The sequence below is a fragment of the Peromyscus leucopus genome, chromosome 2, assembly GCF_004664715.2.
Source record: "Peromyscus leucopus breed LL Stock chromosome 2, UCI_PerLeu_2.1, whole genome shotgun sequence".
Classification (NCBI taxonomy): domain Eukaryota; kingdom Metazoa; phylum Chordata; class Mammalia; order Rodentia; family Cricetidae; genus Peromyscus; species Peromyscus leucopus.
Genome location: NC_051064.1, coordinates 111036122 through 111054100, shown reverse-complemented (window position 1 = coordinate 111054100; position 17979 = coordinate 111036122). Strand labels below are relative to the sequence as shown.

The following is a 17979-nucleotide window of genomic DNA, read 5'->3' as shown; positions in this document are numbered from 1 at the left end:
ACGCCCATCATGCACCGGGCTGTGCCTGACCATATGCCTTCCCACAGCAGTCCCGTGAGCAGGGTGATCTTCCCATCTTGAAGATGCTGCTCGGGTTCCCATGCCCATCCGGGGCCAGTGAGAGGGCAGGGACTGAAAGTGGTTGGCACCAAGACTGGCGACCTAAGTTTTATGCCTGGAACCTCCAAACTGGAAGGAGGGGACTCCTACAAGGTGTCTCCTGACCTCCCCATATCCTCACTGGCATGTGCTTCTCCCCTCCCCCCAAATAAATAACTCTTGAGAGCACACACGTCTAGGGAAGGATCCCAAAGGTCCTGCTTTTTCCTGGAACCCTGTCCAGGACCCCAGCTTCACCCACCCCTCCCTCACTGTGATTCCCACAACCATAGACAGCTAAGGGGAGGCTGCATTCCCCTGGGCTAGGTTGGAGTAGATTCTGGACAAAGGAGGTCCAAGAGTTAAAAGATAGAGTTCAAAAGATTGTGGAAGAAGGACTGAGATGGATGCCAACCAAGCCCCACTGGCCTCGACTTACCCTCACTGGACCTCCCTGTTCTATCCCCTCCCTCTGCTGAGGCCCTCCAAGGCAGTCATCATCATGCCTCTCTCCAGTCTCTTACATCAACAAGAGCACCACGCAGAAGTCGGTGTGAACTTGCATACCACCGCGTTAATGGAAGAGGCTTCCCGTGAATCACTCCCAGCTGGGGTAAGCGGCCATCCCAGGGAGGAATGCTTGCTTGCCTGTTATCACCATGGGGCTTTACAAAAGCACCCGGATCCCAGAACGAGCCATGCCAGATGTGACTAAAAATTCATTGACCTGGTGGTTCTGATACATCCAGGGTGACAGATGTGACAAGAGGAAGACACAGGCTGTCACCCATAGCTACCAACAAATAAGGAGCCAGGAGGATTTCACAGACAGGAGTGTGAGCGTGAACGCAGGTGAGACTTTAAAGAAGAGAGGGTCTTGGGCAGTGTAAGTGAAGGTGGGAAGTCACAATGACATGTGGCATGCTTAACAATGACTCGGTGGCCAGCTTGGTTCCAGGGCCTGGTTTGGGGCCAGTCGGCAGGTCATCCGGGAGATGAAGTGGGAGTCGACCATAAGACTTGGCATCTCACTGGTGTTGGCTGTGTCCTCTGATTCCCTGAGGCAGATGCTACAGAAAGCCACCGGCTCCTTGGGCACAGCCAGGAGCCCCTGGAGTGGGGGCGCAACAGCCCTCCAGCCAGGCTCTTCAGCTACCCAGCTGGGAGGCTGAACCCCAACACAATCAGGTTTTAAAAAAAACAAAAACATCAGAACATTTGTGAGGCTTCGAAAGCTCACCCTGCCTTGAGTCCCTTGACAGTTCTGGGGCAGTGATGTCCAGGCTGAGGCCTGACAGTTCTGGTGCAGTGATGTCCAGGCTGAGGCCTGGCATCTGACTCGCTGTGCCTGGAACCACCTGGGTGGTGCCCGTACCAGAATGATGCTCCCCAGGGCAGGAAGGCCAGCCCAAGGCTGACTTCTCAGGGCACCGTGGTGGATGGAGCATAGACTATATATAGTCTTGTTTAAGAATTAAAGAGGAAAGGCTCAGGAATGAGAGGAATGCATCATTCTGGGGTTTGGATATGGCTCAGTGATAACAACGTGTTTATCATTTGTGAGATCCTCCAGACCAGGAAAAAATAAATAAATAAATAATACACCATATTCCCCACAAAGGTTGAATTCTCTCTTGGTAGGAAATGTTAAGGCATGGCCATTTCTCGGTGGCATGGCTGCTCCATGCCGGCCCTAACTGCATAATAAACAACGGAAACACGAACACCCTGGCTTTTTCTCAAGTTAAGAAAGCATTCCATTCCCAGCCAGGAGTGTTCTGGTCTAGTGGAGGAAGGAAGGAGCGGGAGAGCTGGACAGATAGATACCTGTCACCAGGAGCACAGGCTGGGGAAACGTGTCTTACCCCAGGCCATAGGACAACAGGGGGCAGGACTAGGCGTTAGGCCACAGACTTCCAAACAGGAATTTTCTTGAGCTAAGTGACAAGGCCAGGGTGAGAAATCCAACCTGACTGCAGGGTCTGCTGTGTGTGGTGTCTGTGTTCTGCCTAACTGCCCAGGCAGCCAGGACAGCGGAGATACGGCAAAGGAGCGGAAATCCACCCAGCAGGAAGCCTGCCTCACTTCCTTAGCTGCTGGGGAACTACGTTTCCCTGGCCATCCTTGCCTAGAGCCTGCAAGCAACTTGAGTTCAGAGACTAAGTTCTGGGTCTGCAGTACCCATCAGGACAGAGTACCTGGCAGGCAAGCGCAGGAGTGTCGATATAGCTGCTGACTCATTAGACAGGTATTCTAAGATTGCAGTCCTTGGGAGACAAAGCGACAGGTGGACACACACAGACTCACAAGGAACTGTAGGTGTCTGGAGGGAGGGCAGAGCAGAACGGATCCAGCAAGGGCGGTGGGGAGGACTCGGTGGAGGGGGCCCGTCTAAGGAGGCAACTCTATGCTGTTGAGATAAGAAGGAGAACTAGCAAAGGATGGAAGGGGCCCAGGCAGAAGGAACAGCATGTGTAGAGGCCCCAAGCCAGGGACCAGAGCCTCACGGGACTGGTAATGGTGGGACGTGAGATGTTTCCTGAGACCGTTCTGGCCACCGGGTGGGAGAAGAGATGGCTATGGAACTGAGGTGTGGGGACCAGCAGGGTGCCTATGGGTCCGGATGAGGAAGAGAGAGCTCTGTGCCTGTGTGGAGGGGTGTTTTATCTCAGAGAGAGTCAGCTCAAACTGTTGACAGTCTGGTGTTGGTTGAGGAAGGAGCCGTAGGGCTGGGGCCACTTAAGGACAGCAGAAAGTCAGGGGACACTCAGTGCCAGGTAAACTCTCTAGTTGGTGACATTGAACTTCAGTTCTGTGAACCATCCGTGGCAGAGGCACCAAGTAGTTGGTTAATATCCTTTAGGACTCATAGGAGAGATGGGGTGGTCTGTTCTTGGGGGTGCTGAGATTATAAGTGGTTATAATTTTTGAATTATATCCCTCCAAGCTCATGTGTTAAAGGTTTGGTCCCAATGCAGCCGTGTTCAGAGGTGGGGTCTTTGGGAAGTACGAAATGGGGCTCTGAGCTCATTCACTGACAGGTTCTTAACTTCTTGGGGCATTGGGACAATCAGCTGGCGGTGTGCTCCTGAGGATCTCTTGGGACAACAGCTCCTCCCTTCCTCTCCCTTTGCCGTCCAGGCACCACAGACTAAGCAGCTCTGTTCCACACATGCCCTCCGCCATGATGCTCTGCTCACCCCGGGCCCAGCGACCATGACCCAGACCTCTGAAAAGGTGAGGGAAAAACCCTTCCCTCCTCAAGTTGATTTTCTTGGGAGTTGTGTGACAGTGATGACCGAAAGCTTACATCAAAGGAGGCAACGATTGGTGTGGGTTGAGGAATCAGAGAGGAATTCTGAAGGGAGGTGGCAGAAACAGCTAACTGATGTGCTGGCTTGGAAGCAATGTCTGGACCTCACAAGAACAGGCCAGATTTTCCATAGCAGAGAGCCAGGGACGTTGGCCCCGTGGGGGGGGGGAGCCCTATGCCCTCCCCCGCCCCCAGTCAGAGCCCTGTGTCCTCCTGCGCCCCCAGTCAGAACCCTGTGCCCTCCCCCCCAGTCAGAACCCTGTGCCCTCCCCCCCAGTCAGAGCCCTGTGCCCTCCCCCACCCCCAGTCAGAGCCCTGTGTCCTCCTGCGCCCCCAGTCAGGACCCTGTGTCCTCCCCCCCCAGTCAAGGCCTGTGCCCTCCCCCACCCCCCCAGTCAGAGCCCTGTGCCCTCCCCCGCCCCCCGTCAGAGCCCTGTGTCCTCCTGCGCCCCCAGTCAGAACCCTGTGCCCTCCCCCGCTACCCCCAGTCAGAACCCTGTGCCCTCCCCTGCCCCCCCCAGTCAGAACCCTGTGCCCTCCCTCGCTCCCCCAGTCAGAACCCTGTGCCCTCCCGCGCCCCCAGTCAGAACCCTGTGCCCTCCCCTGCCCCCCCAGTCAGAACCCTGTGCCCTCCCCCGCTCCTCCTCTCACCTGGAGACCACCAAAGGTAGGATCAGCATCTTCAGCATCCTCATCAAGAGTTCACCAGGGAACTGGAAGTAGCTAATCTCCTAGAAACACAGCAAGATTGGGGTCAGAGCAGGTGCTACAGACTCCAAAATGCGTGTTTCCTTACCATCTTCAATGCACTGTCTCGTCTGCACGCCCCTGTCTGGCATCTGGACAGCAGGAGCCAGCGAGAAGAAACCGATTTGGAGCCAAACAACCTGGATCCTGGTAGCCCCTCCTTCATAACCAGCCTGATGGCCTTAGCCCTCTGAGTCTCCTTATCTCCAACAGGAGGATGATAATTACTTCATCGAGTCATTGGGAGGCTCAATTGAGAGACTGTGTGAGCACCTGGTGTGAGCACTCGAGTACCACACCCGGTGTGAGCACTCGAACACTACACCCGGTGCATCTCTTCTCATTAGTGCCATCCCCCCCATCCCTGTGTACAGTCTGCCCCATCCCCCCATCCCCCCCATCCCTGTGTACAGTCTGCCCCATCCCCCCCATCCCCCCATCCCTGTGTACAGTCTGCCCCATCCCCCCCATCCCCCCATCCCTGTGTACAGTCTGCTCTGTTCCCCCATCCCTGTGTACAGTCTGCTCTGTTCCCCCCATCCCTGTGTACAGTCTGCTCCATCCCCCATCCCTGTGTACAGTCTGCCCCATCCCCCCCATCCCCCCATCCCTGTGTACAGTCTGCTCTGTTCCCCCCCATCCCTGTGTACAGTCTGCCCCATCCCCCCCATCCCCCCATCCCTGTGTACAGTCTGCTCCATCCCCCATCCCTGTGTACAGTCTGCTCTGTTCCCCCATCCCTGTGTACAGTCTGCTCCATCCCCCATCCCTGTGTACAGTCTGCCCCATCCCCCCATCCCTGTGTACAGTCTGCTCCATCCCCCATCCCTGTGTACAGTCTGCCCATCCCCCATCCCTGTGTACAGTCTGCCCCATCCCCCCCATCCCCCCATCCCTGTGTACAGTCTGCTCTGTTCCCCCCCATCCCTGTGTACAGTCTGCTCCATCCCCCCATCCCTGTGTACAGTCTGCCCCATCCCCCCATCCCTGTGTACAGTCTGCCCCATCCCCCCATCCCTGTGTACAGTCTGCCCCATCCCCCATCCCTGTGTACAGTCTGCTCCATCCCCCCATCCCTGTGTACAGTCTGCTCCATCCCCCCATCCCTGTGTACAGTCTGCTCCATCCCCCCATCCCTGTGTACAGTCTGCCCCATCCCCCATCCCTGTGTACAGTCTGCTCTGTTCCCCCCATCCCTGTGTACAATCTGCTCCATCCCCCATCCCTGTGTACAGTCTGCCCCATCCCCCCATCCCTGTGTACAGTCTGCCCCATCCCCCCATCCCTGTGTACAGTCTGCTCCATCCCCCCATCCCTGTGTACAGTCTGCCCCATCCCCCCCATCCCTGTGTACAGTCTGCTCCATCCCCCCATCCCTGTGTACAGTCTGCTCCATCCCCCCATCCCTGTGTACAGTCTGCTCCATCCCCCCATCCCTGTGTACAGTCTGCCCCATCCCCCCATCCCTGGTGTACAGTCTGCTCCATCCCCCATCCCCCCATCCCTGTGTACAGTCTGCCCCATCCCCCCATCCCTGTGTACAGTCTGCTCCATCCCCCCATCCCTGTGTACAGTCTGCTCCATCCCCCCATCCCTGTGTACAGTCTGCCCCATCCCCCCCATCCCTGTGTACAGTCTGCTCCATCCCCCCATCCCTGTGTACAGTCTGCTCCATCCCCCCATCCCTGTGTACAGTCTGCTCCATCCCCCCATCCCTGTGTACAGTCTGCCCCATCCCCCCATCCCTGGTGTACAGTCTGCTCCATCCCCCATCCCCCCATCCCTGTGTACAGTCTGCCCCATCCCCCCATCCCTGTGTACAGTCTGCCCCATCCCCCCATCCCTGGTGTACAGTCTGCTCCATCCCCCCATCCCTGTGTACAGTCTGCTCCATCCCCCCATCCCTGTGTACAGTCTGCCCCATCCCCCCATCCCCCATCCCTGTGTACAGTCTGCTCCATCCCCCATCCCTGTGTACAGTCTGCTCTGTTCCCCCCCATCCCTGTGTACAGTCTGCCCCATCCCCCCCACCCCTGGTGTACAGTCTGCTCATCTACCAGACTGTAAGTGGGAGGAGGGCAGGGATGCACGCTGTCTCTGCAGCCCACACTAGGCCAGGCATCACTCTGGGGTTCCCAAAATGGACTAAGCCAGGTTCCTGCCCCAGAAAAGGTCCGAGTCTCGTTAGTGAGGAGAATGACCAATAAACCACAGCCTTCTCACAATCCAGTAAGAGTCCCTCCTCTAGCTTACCCCTGAGAAATACTGGCTTTGGAGGCAGAGGTCCCTTCAGGGTAAAAGACCCTGCTTGGGCCTTTCACGGCCACCATCTCCTTGTCCAGACAGCTTGTAACCATCCTGGTAGAAATGAAGATGTGTGTGTTCCGCTCTTTGGCTCTCATACCCCTGAGACAACATACCCCCAAGGAATTGGAATTTCCCCCGGAGCCTCATGTTGGGAGAAAAAGGCTGAAGTCTAGTGCCAGCCAGAAAAAGAACTTGTCTCCCTGGGGAGATTCGTACAGTTCTGATGACTTTTCAGACCATCTTGAAGAAGAAAGAGGAGGCCAGACAATGATGGGCTGATGATGGTGGGAACAGCCAAGACCGCTTAGCTGCAGGGACCTCTTGACCTCTCTTTATTCTTAAACTTTGATGGCCGGACCGTGAAGACGGCTCCAAGGCCACTGGCCTCTCTGTTCCTCTTCCCAAGGTGGCCACGTGGGATGAACCTTCGGTTTCTGCCTTTCACTGTCGTTTGTCTCTTTAATTGATCTACTGAGGATGACGCTGAGCCTAGCTTATGAGGGCTGCCAGAACTTCGACTTAGCCCCTACCAGCCCTGGCCACAAGCTCCTTCCCAGTGGCAGTCCCAGGAGAGAAATCCAGCTGAAGGCCTGCCAGCTGAGCGTACCTTCCAGATGACACTGAAATCCTGTCCTTTACTTGTTCTACAAAATGACTTGTGGATTGCCTGGAATTCTAACACAACTGGGGGATTGTTTCTAGAGCGTTGACTTCAGGTCTTCTGTTTCTGGCAGTCCTTGCCTGGAGCCCTTCTTCCAGAGAGAGGATGTGGGGGACAGGCTGAAGGATCGGCAGACACCATCCAAGGTACATTCTGGTGCCTGAAACTATCTTAAAACCTAGTCCTAAGCCAGGTGTGGTGACGCACGCCTTTAATCCCAGGACTTGAGAGCACAGACAGGCAGATCTCTATGATTTCCAGGCCAGCCTGGTCTATATAGTAAGTTCCAGGCCAGCCAGGGCTTCATATTGAGGCCTTGTCTCAAAGAAAAATATAAGTAAAAACAAAGCCAGATGTAATGGCTTGTTTATGACCTGATGTCTTGAAAAGCCCCAAGCCATAGGATTGTGGTGCTAGATAGATCCCACCCAGCCCACTCACATTATAAACAGGAAGTTGACTTGGGAGAGGAGGGGACTTACCACCTAGTGACATGTAAGAGAGAGATCTGGGCTTCCTAGGTCCATTATTTCTAATGTGCCAGAAAAACCCCACAAAAATACACTCACTATGCACCATGTCTGTATTTTTGTGTGTATGTAGTACTGGGGGTTAAACCTGGCTCTTGCACAGCTGACTGTTTCATCTATCTTTTGCATTAATTATGTGCATGTACGTGTGCGTGCTTGCGTGTGTGTGTGTGTGTGTGTGTGTGTGTGATGGCGTGTGTGTGTGTGTGTGTGTGTGTGTGTGTGTGTGTGTGATGGCATGTGTGTGGGGTGTATGTGTGTGTGTATGTGTGTGTGTGTGTGTGTGTGTGTGATGGCATGTGTGTGGGGTGTATGTGTGTGTGTGTGTGTGTGTGTGTGTGTGTGTGATGGCATGTGTGTGGGGTGTGTGTGTGTGTGTGTGATGGCATGTGTGTGGCAGTCAGAGAACAACTTGAAGTCACTTCTCCCCACTTCCACATGGGTTCTGGGAATAAAAGTCACGTGTCAGGTGAGCACTGTTACCTGCCCAGCCATCTCACGGCCACAGGGTTAACAGCATCTTAATCATCAAACGCTGCTCACTGCTGAGCCAAGCAGCATCCTTGCCGCCATGTCCCGTTACTTATACAACTTACATTTTGTCCCGAAATTAATAATTGACTGTCTTTTATTGGCTTTGTTTTCTTTGAGCTTCTCATTAATTTCTTCCAAATGTTTTTATCTATGAAAACATCTAAGCAAGCATTCCGTACAACAGAAGCACATCCGGTCCCTTTTAGCTCATGTGGACTTCAAGCCGGCGCTTTCCACCTTCCTGTTCTGGTGTGTGTGTGTGTGTGTGTGTGTGTGTGTGTGTGTGTGTGTGTGCACGTGTGCATGTGCATCGGGGGAGTTGTGTCTCAAGGTCCAGTTGCTGTCCTGGCCTCTTGGCTTCCGTTATGGGATCTATCCTGCACAGGATCCAGTGTTTCTGGAGATGTTTGTTTCTGTTCCTATTTTGGTGGAGCATCTCCCTTGGTGGCTTCCTGAGAAAAGATGCAGAAGGCAACCTCTGAGCCTTCAGGTAAGTTCCCTCGGTCCTTCTCTTCTCTCTAACAGTCTGGTTATGTTTGAGATTCTTACTGGAAAACAGTCTCCTTTTCTGGTTTTTAATTTATTATTATTGTGTATGTGCATGTGTGTGTGTGTGAGTGTGTGTGTGCGTGTGTGTTGCATGTGTGGGCACACAGGCCAGAAAACAGCTTTGTGGAGTTGGTTCTCTCCTTCCACCTTTATATGGGCTCCAGGGATCAAACTGGTTGCCAGGCATACACAGCAGGCACCCCCACCTGCTGGGCCATCCCCCCCCCCACCCCTTCCCCCTTCCTCTTCCAGTTCTAAAGGGATGATTTCCTTAAACCGCCAGTCAGTTCCGATGTCTCACAGGAGCCTAGCCTTATTCCCTTAGTGCCACTCAAGGCTCGTCTATTTTTCCTGTAATTTCACAGTGATATGCCATTGTCGGGGAAGACGTTCCTTTTTCTTTCTCGTCTGTACTTTTACTCTGGGATGCTTTCTTATATTCACTGCAAATTTTCTCTCCTCCGTTTTTCTGTCAGACGTTCTTCTTTTTCATATTTCATCATTTGGTTTAATTTGTCAGATTTCTACACCTCCTTCCCAGACACTGACATTTTGATATTGGTTCTTGTGTTCTAAAATTCAAATACTCTTTTTCATTCTTGATGGTTCCCTCATTTTTTTTTTTTTTTTTTTTTTTTTTTTTTTTTTTTTTTGGTTTTTCGAGACAGGGTTTCTCTGTGTAGCTTTGAGCCTTTCCTGGGACTAACTTGGTAGTCCAGGCTGGCCTCGAACTCACAGAGATCCACCTGGCTCTGCCTCCCGAGTGCTGAGATTAAAGGCATGCGCCACCACCGCCCAGCTTGGTTCCCTCATTTTTTAAAAGTTAATTTGTTTATTTTATGTGCATTGGTGTTTGTGTGTCTGTGGGAAGGTGTCAGATTCCCTGGAACTAGAGTTATAGACAGCTGTGGGCTGCTGTGTGGGTGCTGGGAATTGAACTCAGGACCTCTGGAAGAGCAGCCAGTATCTTAACCTCTGAGCCATCTCTCCAGCCCTTGTCCGCTCTTTTCAGCATCTGTGTTGGTTGGTTTTTTTTTTTTTTTTTTTTTTTTTTTTTTTTTTTTTTTTTGTCAACTTGACACAAGCCAAAGTCATTTAGGAAGAAAAACCTCAGTTGAGACTGAAGGGGCTCTAATAGGCCTAAGTGTGGCAAACATGGCTCTGGCAGGCCTTGTCCTTCTCTTTCCTGTTCCCTCTTCCTTGCTAAAAACTGTTAGATTACACTCCTAAAGCTAACCCCCAATTTGGCCCCTTCCTCCTCCTGAGGCTGACCACCAAGGTCCAGCTATCACAGTATTGATGTCCAGCCATCAAAAACACCCTTCTGGCCACCCTAATTAACCTGTCCAATCAAAATTAAACACCTCATGCTAACACAGGTTTCCCCTTTATAAGCTGCCATTTTCCTATGGGCCACGTCTGTCTCCTCTCTATCCAGAGGCAGTCCTTTGTCCCACTCTGGGACAAATACCCCCGTTCCCTCTCCCTTGTCCCCTCCCCCTGCTCCCTCATCCTCTATGTCCTGTCTTTGTCTCTCATCTCTGCCCTCTGTCCCTCTGGAGCAAATAAATCCCCTTTGTGCCGAGAACTTGGCCTTGGGGGTCCTGTGGCAACTCCAGTCCTTTCAGAGAAAACGCCTCCGTAAGACGGGCCTGAGCCGAGTCTGTGAGGACTCTTCTCGATGAACGATTGGTATGGGAGGACCCAGCCCACTGTGGGTGGTGCTACCGCGGGGCAGGTGGGCTTGGGCTCATAAGAAGGCCTGCTGGGCAAGTCTTGAGGAGCAAGTCAGTAAGCAGCAGTCCTCCATGGTCTCTGCTTCAGTTTTTGCTTCGAGGTTCCTGCCTTGAGTTTCCGCCCTGACTTCCGTTTGTGATGGACTACAACTGTAAGCTGAAATAAACCCTTTCCTTCCCATGTTGCTTTGGTTGTGGTGTTTATCACAGGAACAGAAGCTAAGACAGTGTCCAATGTGCTGCTGCTGTCTGATGTTTGTGGTGCGGAGACTGTGACCTATGACTTTATGTACACCAAGCCCACAGTAACACTGAGCTATACTACACCCCTGCCATCCCAGCTCTTTAAAATTGCATTTGTTTATTTACTTGTGTGTATTTGTGTGGGCACACGTGTGCTACATACAACAAGCATGTGGAGGTCAAAGGACAACTTTCAGGAGCCGGTTCTCTCCTTCCTTTGTGTGGGTCCTGGGGATTGAACTCAAGTCATCAGGCTTGACAGCAAGCACCTGTACCTGCTGAGCCCCCTTGACAGCCCCGCTCTGTTTTATGATAACTAGCTCTCATGTCTCCAGAGATCTTAAGAAATGAATTTTCTGAGAAAGGGCCTCACTATGTAGCTCTGGCAGGTCTGGAACTTGGTATACAGACCAGGCTGGTCTTGAACTCACAGAGATTCACCTGCCTCTGCTTCCCAAGTACTGGGATGAAAGCACCACCACTTTCAGCCCTTAAGAAATGATTTTAAGAGTCTTCAGAGGGGGCTGGAGAGATGGCTCAGTGGTTAGGAGCACTGGCTGCTCTTCCAGAGGACCCAGGTTCAATTCCCATCACCCCCATGGCAGCTCACAACTGTCTATAACTCCTGTTCCTGGGGATTCAACACTCTCACACAGACAGACAGACATGCAGGCAGAACACCAATGTACATAAAATACAAAAAAATAAATGTTTAAAAAGATCTTCAGAGACCCTCTTTTCTCCTCATTTAGTCTCTGGCTTTGACATATGCAGCTTTTTCTCATATTTCTAGGTAAGTATGGAGTACGAAGCTTCTGGGCCTGTCACCGAGGGTCCCTCGGGGCAGAATGATAGGTGTAACCTGCAGGGAGGGGACAAAAGCCTGCTTTCTCCAAGAATTCATAGGTCTCCTGTGAGGCTCCAACAAGAAGCCTGTTCCTAAGCCCGGCTGTCACCTTCCCAGGGTTCTGCTGGGGAGGCTGCCCATAGAATGCCAGTGTCTACAGATTGCTTCAAGCATGCACCTCGCCACTGCCCCTTTCTCGCCTCACACGGGAGGGCCTGATGTCCCTGAGGCAAGCTTCTCTGAGCCCTGGGCAGACCAGAGTTAGACACAGCAGAAAGGAGTCCTCTGACCATGTGGCTTGGAAGAGCTCAAAGTACCTGCTGTCAACTCCATACTTCACCCCTGCTTTGCCCTTGCAGCTCAGAGCCCCTGGGAATCCTGTGAGAAGAGCCACTCAGTACCTGCTCTTATGGGCTAGGATGCCAGCCTCCTGGGCTCTACTAGAAGGGACTAGCCGGTTCCATCCACTTCCCATACTGTCTAACCGGAGTTCTTCCTCATCGACGCTGTGTTCTCTTTGGTTTGGATAGTTTCTGTCCTTGAAAATATCCCGTCAGGGCTGACGAGATGGCTCGGCAGGGAAAGGGACTTGCTTGCTGCCCAGCTGGCAGTCTTTTAAGTTCAGTTCCTAGAGGAGATAACTGACTCCTGCAAGTTTTCCTCTGAGAGTGTGTGTGTGTGTGTGTGTGTGTGTGTGTGTGTGTGTGTGTGTGTTTGCAAGTGCATGCCTCTGCACACACATATACACACAAAATAAATGCAATGATTTTTTTTTTTAAAGTTTCATCAAACTCCTAGGAAGGAAAGGAAATGGATGTAACTATAAATCTTCAGGACTTAAGTGGAAGTCTCAAAATGTCTCTATTTTTTTAATGAATTATTTGCATCCAAAGATAAAAGCACATTAATTTTGTGAGTTTCGTTTCACAAATAGAACATTCTATCATTTTCCAAATTGTTTATGATTTCTGCCTCTTGCATAAGCTCAAACAATTGGAAGGGTTTGCTGTCTGAGTCACGGGCAAAGAGACCAAACAGAAAAACCCTGGCGTTCAGAGGACAATGCTCGAGAGGCCACTTCCTGCCAGATAACTGCTCTCGCACTGCATCCATGCCTCCTTCAATGTGTCTGGCAGGTTAGTCCAGACCTGAACGCATCAGGGCACCCAAGCAGAGGGGGAGGGCATCTCTGATGCAGGAGGCGGCAGACAGTTGGACTTTTACTAACTGACATTCCAATTTGTCTTCCCAGAAATAATCTTCCTGCAGGAAATAGACAGTTGCTGCTTTGGAAGCTGAGTGCAGATTGAAGAGTGCCGGGGGAGTCCCGGGAGGGAGGGTTTGTTTCAGCTCGCAGGTGGAAAAGATCCAGAGGCAGCTGTTCACAGTGCAGAGTCACAAGTGGAGAGGGTACTGGTGCTCAGTTGCCGTCTTTTATCCAACCTGCCCTCCCCCCCACCCTCTGCACCTGAGGGATGGTGCCGCCCACATTCCAGGTGGACCTTCTCTCTTCAGTTAAACCTTTCTGCAGACAGACTCCTAACTTCCCCAGGTGTGTGTTACCATGGCGATTCTAAGTTGGAGTGGTCAAGATTAGCATCACAGGGAGAGGGGGTGGGGGGGTGGGGGGGAATGGCGTCCAGTGCTCATTGTCCACCAGACACTGCAGATCTTTAACTCCATTAATGATTCTGGAAGATACACATGCTCCCTTTCCTCCACAGATGAGGAAAGTGAGGCCAAAGAGGAGCGAGGCCTTGGCCCAGCCATTGTGGGTTGAGTCCACTCTCTTTAGTCCATTTCTTAATCTGTTTATCTCCTTGAACACAGGATTTAGTTCTACTCCACTTCCTGGTGCCCTTTTTTCTCAATCTGCACATTTTGTATTTTTATTTGCTCAGCTTGCTCCTTTTTTGTTATAAATCTTCATTAGAGTTACCACTAGTAACCACACAACAGAGTCTATACTAGGCTGTGTTGAGATTTTTTCTGCCAATGGAGTTAATCCACTGCTTTTCTAACCAAAAGTACCAAAGTCTAAATTCCACCAAAAATATGGTCAGGCCTGTCACAGCAATACCCAAGTCCCTGGTACCGACTCTGTCTTAGGGTTTTTTTTATTACTGTGAAGAGACACCATAACCATGGCAACTCTTATAAAGGAAAACATTGAATTGGAGCTGGCTTACAGTTTCAGAGGTTTAGTCCATTATCATCATGGTGGGGAACATGGCGGCATGTAGACAGACATGATGCTGGCTACATCTTGATCACAAGTCAACAGGAAGTGATCTGAAGCTTTGGGGGTGGCTTGGGCATATATGAGACCCACCCTCACAGTGACACACTTCCCCCGACAAGGCCATACCTACTCCAACAAAGCCACACCTCCTAATAGTGTCACTCACTATGAGCTTGTGGGGGCCAATTACATCCAAACTTCCACATTCCACTCCCTGGCCCCCATAAGCTTGTAGCAATCTGTGCTTCTGGAGTCATTGCTTCTTCCTAAGTAGCTTCAGGTGGTGAGCAGGGTTGTTTGGTGACCAGGGGTGGGGACACCATCCCTTTAATGAAAGATTTGAGTCTGAGTCTGAAGCCTGGCTCCAGCTTCAGGACTGTGTGAGGTATCAGAAGGATGAGAAATCTATGGGGTCTGGCCTCTTCAGAAGCCTACTGACAGAATCTCCTGAAGACAGGCTCCTCAGAGGCCTCCTCGGCAAGTCACCATGGTGCAGTCATAACCAAAATCCTGCTAAGTGGGTCTAGCGAGAACTCCTCATCCTCAAGTCCCTCAAGTGCTGATCCAATCTCCCTTTCCCTCTTCTCAATATTTAATCCCTTGTCTGCCCTGGGCAAGGGCCTCATTCCTCATGTCTCCTCTCCTCGTTATCTCCTGCCCGCTGGCCCATCCCTCTGTGCCTGGGCTGTGAACCCCAGCTGTCTCTCTGTGGAGCTCTGGCTTGTCCTCCAGCAGGAGGTCTTGACACCTGACTCCATGGCCCTGAGCTGTGTCTTCCTTGTTGAACAGGCATCTGTGATGTCTTCTGTAACATCACCAGTGTCTTCCCTGGAGGATGCATTTCCGCGGCAGCCAATCTGCTTCACCTGTCTCCCACTTCCCATCAGCCACACCCCCTGAAGTTCCCTCTGTGGGGACACCGTTCTCATGCCTTTCCTTTCAACCCAACGTCACTCGCTACCCTTGCAGTTACCCTGTCTGGCCCTCCACCCCACCACCCTATGTTCCACCCAGGCCAGGAATGGCTCCGAAGATCTGCTCCATCTTCCTTCCTCCCCATGGCATTGCACAGTTGTCCGAAGCCGGTGTCTGATGATGGGAAACTTACAGCTTGGTCCCTGAACTCCAGCTCCAGCCCCTTAGTCCCGCTGTATATTCTAACACCCTCCCCACCACACACAAAAAAGCTCCATCCATTGCTCCCACGTTCCACACACCCTTGAGCCTTATCCTGCTGATCCTGCTGCGTAGGCCACCCACCCTGGACCCCTGGTCTCCCCACCCTTGCTCCCAATCCTGAGCTTTTTCAGTGGTATGTCTTTGCCCCCGACTACCTTCCCTGGCGGGCTTTGTGGCTCTGCTGCCGCTTTGCCAACCATTTTCCTGACCTCTCATAGTAGTGGGTCTTTTTCACACCCATGACCTAGATGGGAACATTGAGGCCCAGAGAAGCAACCTAGCTCCCCTACTATAACGACACTGGGAGCCCCAGCCCTTCAGACCCACGCACCCTGGGGGCCTGACCTGCGGTGAGAGGCGCTGGGTCCTGAGGAAGAAGCCGAGGAGGCAGCCCACGATGACGGACAGTACTGACAGGATGAGAAGCCCATTGTGTCTACACACTGCCCGTCCTCGAGCCAGGACGGCGCCCAGCGCCATGCTGAGCCCGGCCGGTTGGCACCATTCCATGCACTGTGGGATGTGGCCCAGGTCTGGGCTGGAGGCGCAAGCCTCTCGACTCCAAGGTGAACAGAGTCCTAAGCACCTATTGCCAGCCTTGCAGCCATGGTCTGCGCGGCCACCCAGAAGGAAGCCGCAATCCTATTACCAGCTGCATCATTAGGAGCTGGGAGCAGATTAGGGCCTGGGAAATTAGAGCAGGCCACGTGGTCGGCGTGTCCAGTCCTCAAAGCCAGATGCTCCTCTTGAAAGGGCAGGGGACCAGACACCATGAGAGGAAGCAGAGGTGCATCACCCCACCTCACTCCAGGAAGATGTGAAAACACGGCAGTGAGGTGCCAGTCACTGCCAACCTCAGTAAGTGTTGGTTGTTTAGCATGGTCCCTGCTAACGCCGGTGCCCAGGAGTAAGTGCTGAGAATGTGTCTCTTTGCCAGTGCACATAGAGGCGTCTGTGGAAGGAGCGAATGCTGGGTACCAGGCTTGCCCCCCCCCGTGCTCCTGCCAGTCATGGGGACTCAACCCCACCACCTTGGGACTGAGTTCCAGTCTCCACATCATCGTGAGGGGGACCGAGACTCCCAGAGCCTGAGTCTGTCCGCACAGCCATTGAGCTGGCACTCGGCAGGGTGGGGCCAGGAGGAACCGTGAGGAATTCAGTCTTGAATTTAGTTACCCCAACTTCAGCCTGCTGGTAACAGGAAACAATAACTGCTTTCGGGATGCTTCAAGCCCAGGGCCACTCACCTCACATCCCTCAGGGACTATCTATCTATCTATCTATCTATCTATCTATCTATCTTAAAAGTATTTTTATTTATTCTTTTATATATATATATATATATATATATATATATATATATATATATATAATGCATCTTGATTGTATCTGAATAAAAAAAGAAGTAAAAAGGAGGACACGACTGATCTTAGGCAAAGGTCTGTTGTAAATGTGAGGGAGAAAATAGGCAGAGGCATCTGGGAGAATCCAGAGTGAACATGGCCACATGAGGAGAAAGGGGGAAGGAGAGCAAGAGAGGAGCCATCGACCAAGAGACTGTTGTAGCCAAAATGGCTGAGTTATGTAGGAGCCAGAGGAGCTGGGGGAAGGAGCAGGTTCACCTCTGGGCTGCAGAGTCCAGGATAGGGAGCGGGATATGTCAGTCAGGAGGATGACCCTTTACGACAGGGATGGAGGGATGCTGGGAGAACCTGGTGGCCAGAGTCTGCTTTGATCTGTTAGTAGGCGTGGCAGCCATTTGTCCCATTTTGAGACCTAACACCATCCACCCACAACAGCAACTCCTCCTGGACCCTCCCCAGCACAAGCCCCTCCCACCTTAACGGCTTCTTCTTTAAATAACCCAGAGTACAATTAACGCTCCCTGCATGAGCATGGACAACCTACCAGCTGCCATACTCCCGGGGTGGGGGGCGTTCTCCTTCCATCAACTGCCCAGCGCTCCTCAGCTAGCGGTGGAACTCCTAAGTCCCTCCCGCATCCATGCTGGACTTGTTGAGCATCAGGTCTTGGGAGGGCGACCACAGCTGCTGTGGACTCATGATGCTATGGCAGCATCATGTCCAGAAGAGGGAGTGTCAGAACACGCCCCCCTCCCCACATACTTCAGCTCTTACATTCTTTCTGCCCCTCTCCTAGGATGTTCCCTGAGCCTCGTGAAGTTGATCTAAATGTCCCCTTTAGGGTGAAGCCCACTCTAGGGCAAAGCATCCAACAGTCACTCATTCTCAGCATATTGAACAGTTATACCTCGGCTGCTGCCCACAGCCAAGAGAAGCCTCTCGGCCTAAGGCTGACAATGGGAACATGCATGACATTTTAGAAGGCATTTAACAACAGGCCTGTCTAGCAAAATAACCATAACAGGTCCCCATCCCAACAGGGTCTATAATCTCTCCAGCCACAGGCCTGTGACCAGGTTTAAGGCACCAAGGGCTCCTCATTTTAAAGACAGCAAAGCCCAGGTCTCTGCATTTGAGACCCAGGTCTACTACTTGCTAGCTGTGAAACTATTTCATCTCTCTCCTCTTCAGTCTCCCCACTCATAAAACAGGGATGATAAGAGCATCTAGCAGGAGGGAATCTGAGTGAGGGGAACAGCAAACTGGAGCGTGCTGAGCAGCAGCCATGGCTGGGACCATCACCGCACAGCATCTCAGAGGGAGATTCCTCCCTGCTCTCGCCTGTGGCCTGGCCTGCCCTTTAAGCCAGAGGGAATTAACCTGCCTGTGTCACTGGGCATCTGTAATCTCGTTAGAGCCAGTCAGGCGGCAGCAGGGAGCAGGCTGTGGTGGAGGTGGGGGGTGTCACGGGGGTGGGGTGTACAGGGTGGCTGCCTCCTCCTGACAAGTGACCAGAAAGGAGAGGGTGAGGCACTGTGGGGGTGGGCCAAGGAGGCTGGGCACCGGCCCGGACGCCACGGCAATGAAGGGACAGATTCTGGTCCCAACTGAATCAGCTTGTGACTTTG

At 52.4% G+C, this 17979-nt stretch overlaps 1 protein-coding gene across 1 annotated transcript in view; it reads right to left on the bottom strand.

Annotated features, from left to right (window-relative positions):
• The window catches only part of Slc1a7 (solute carrier family 1 member 7), a 48645-nt gene extending 33148 nt beyond the window's left edge, over positions 1 to 15497 (bottom strand). Inside the window, exons 1-2 of the mRNA XM_028890362.2 lie at positions 15333 to 15497; positions 4064 to 4143 (exon numbers count right to left, since the gene is read on the bottom strand). Coding sequence (XP_028746195.1) covers positions 4064 to 4143; positions 15333 to 15497 — 245 coding nt within the window. The remainder of the gene's footprint in view (positions 1 to 4063; positions 4144 to 15332) is intronic.
• Positions 15498 to 17979: the final 2482 nt, after the last annotated feature.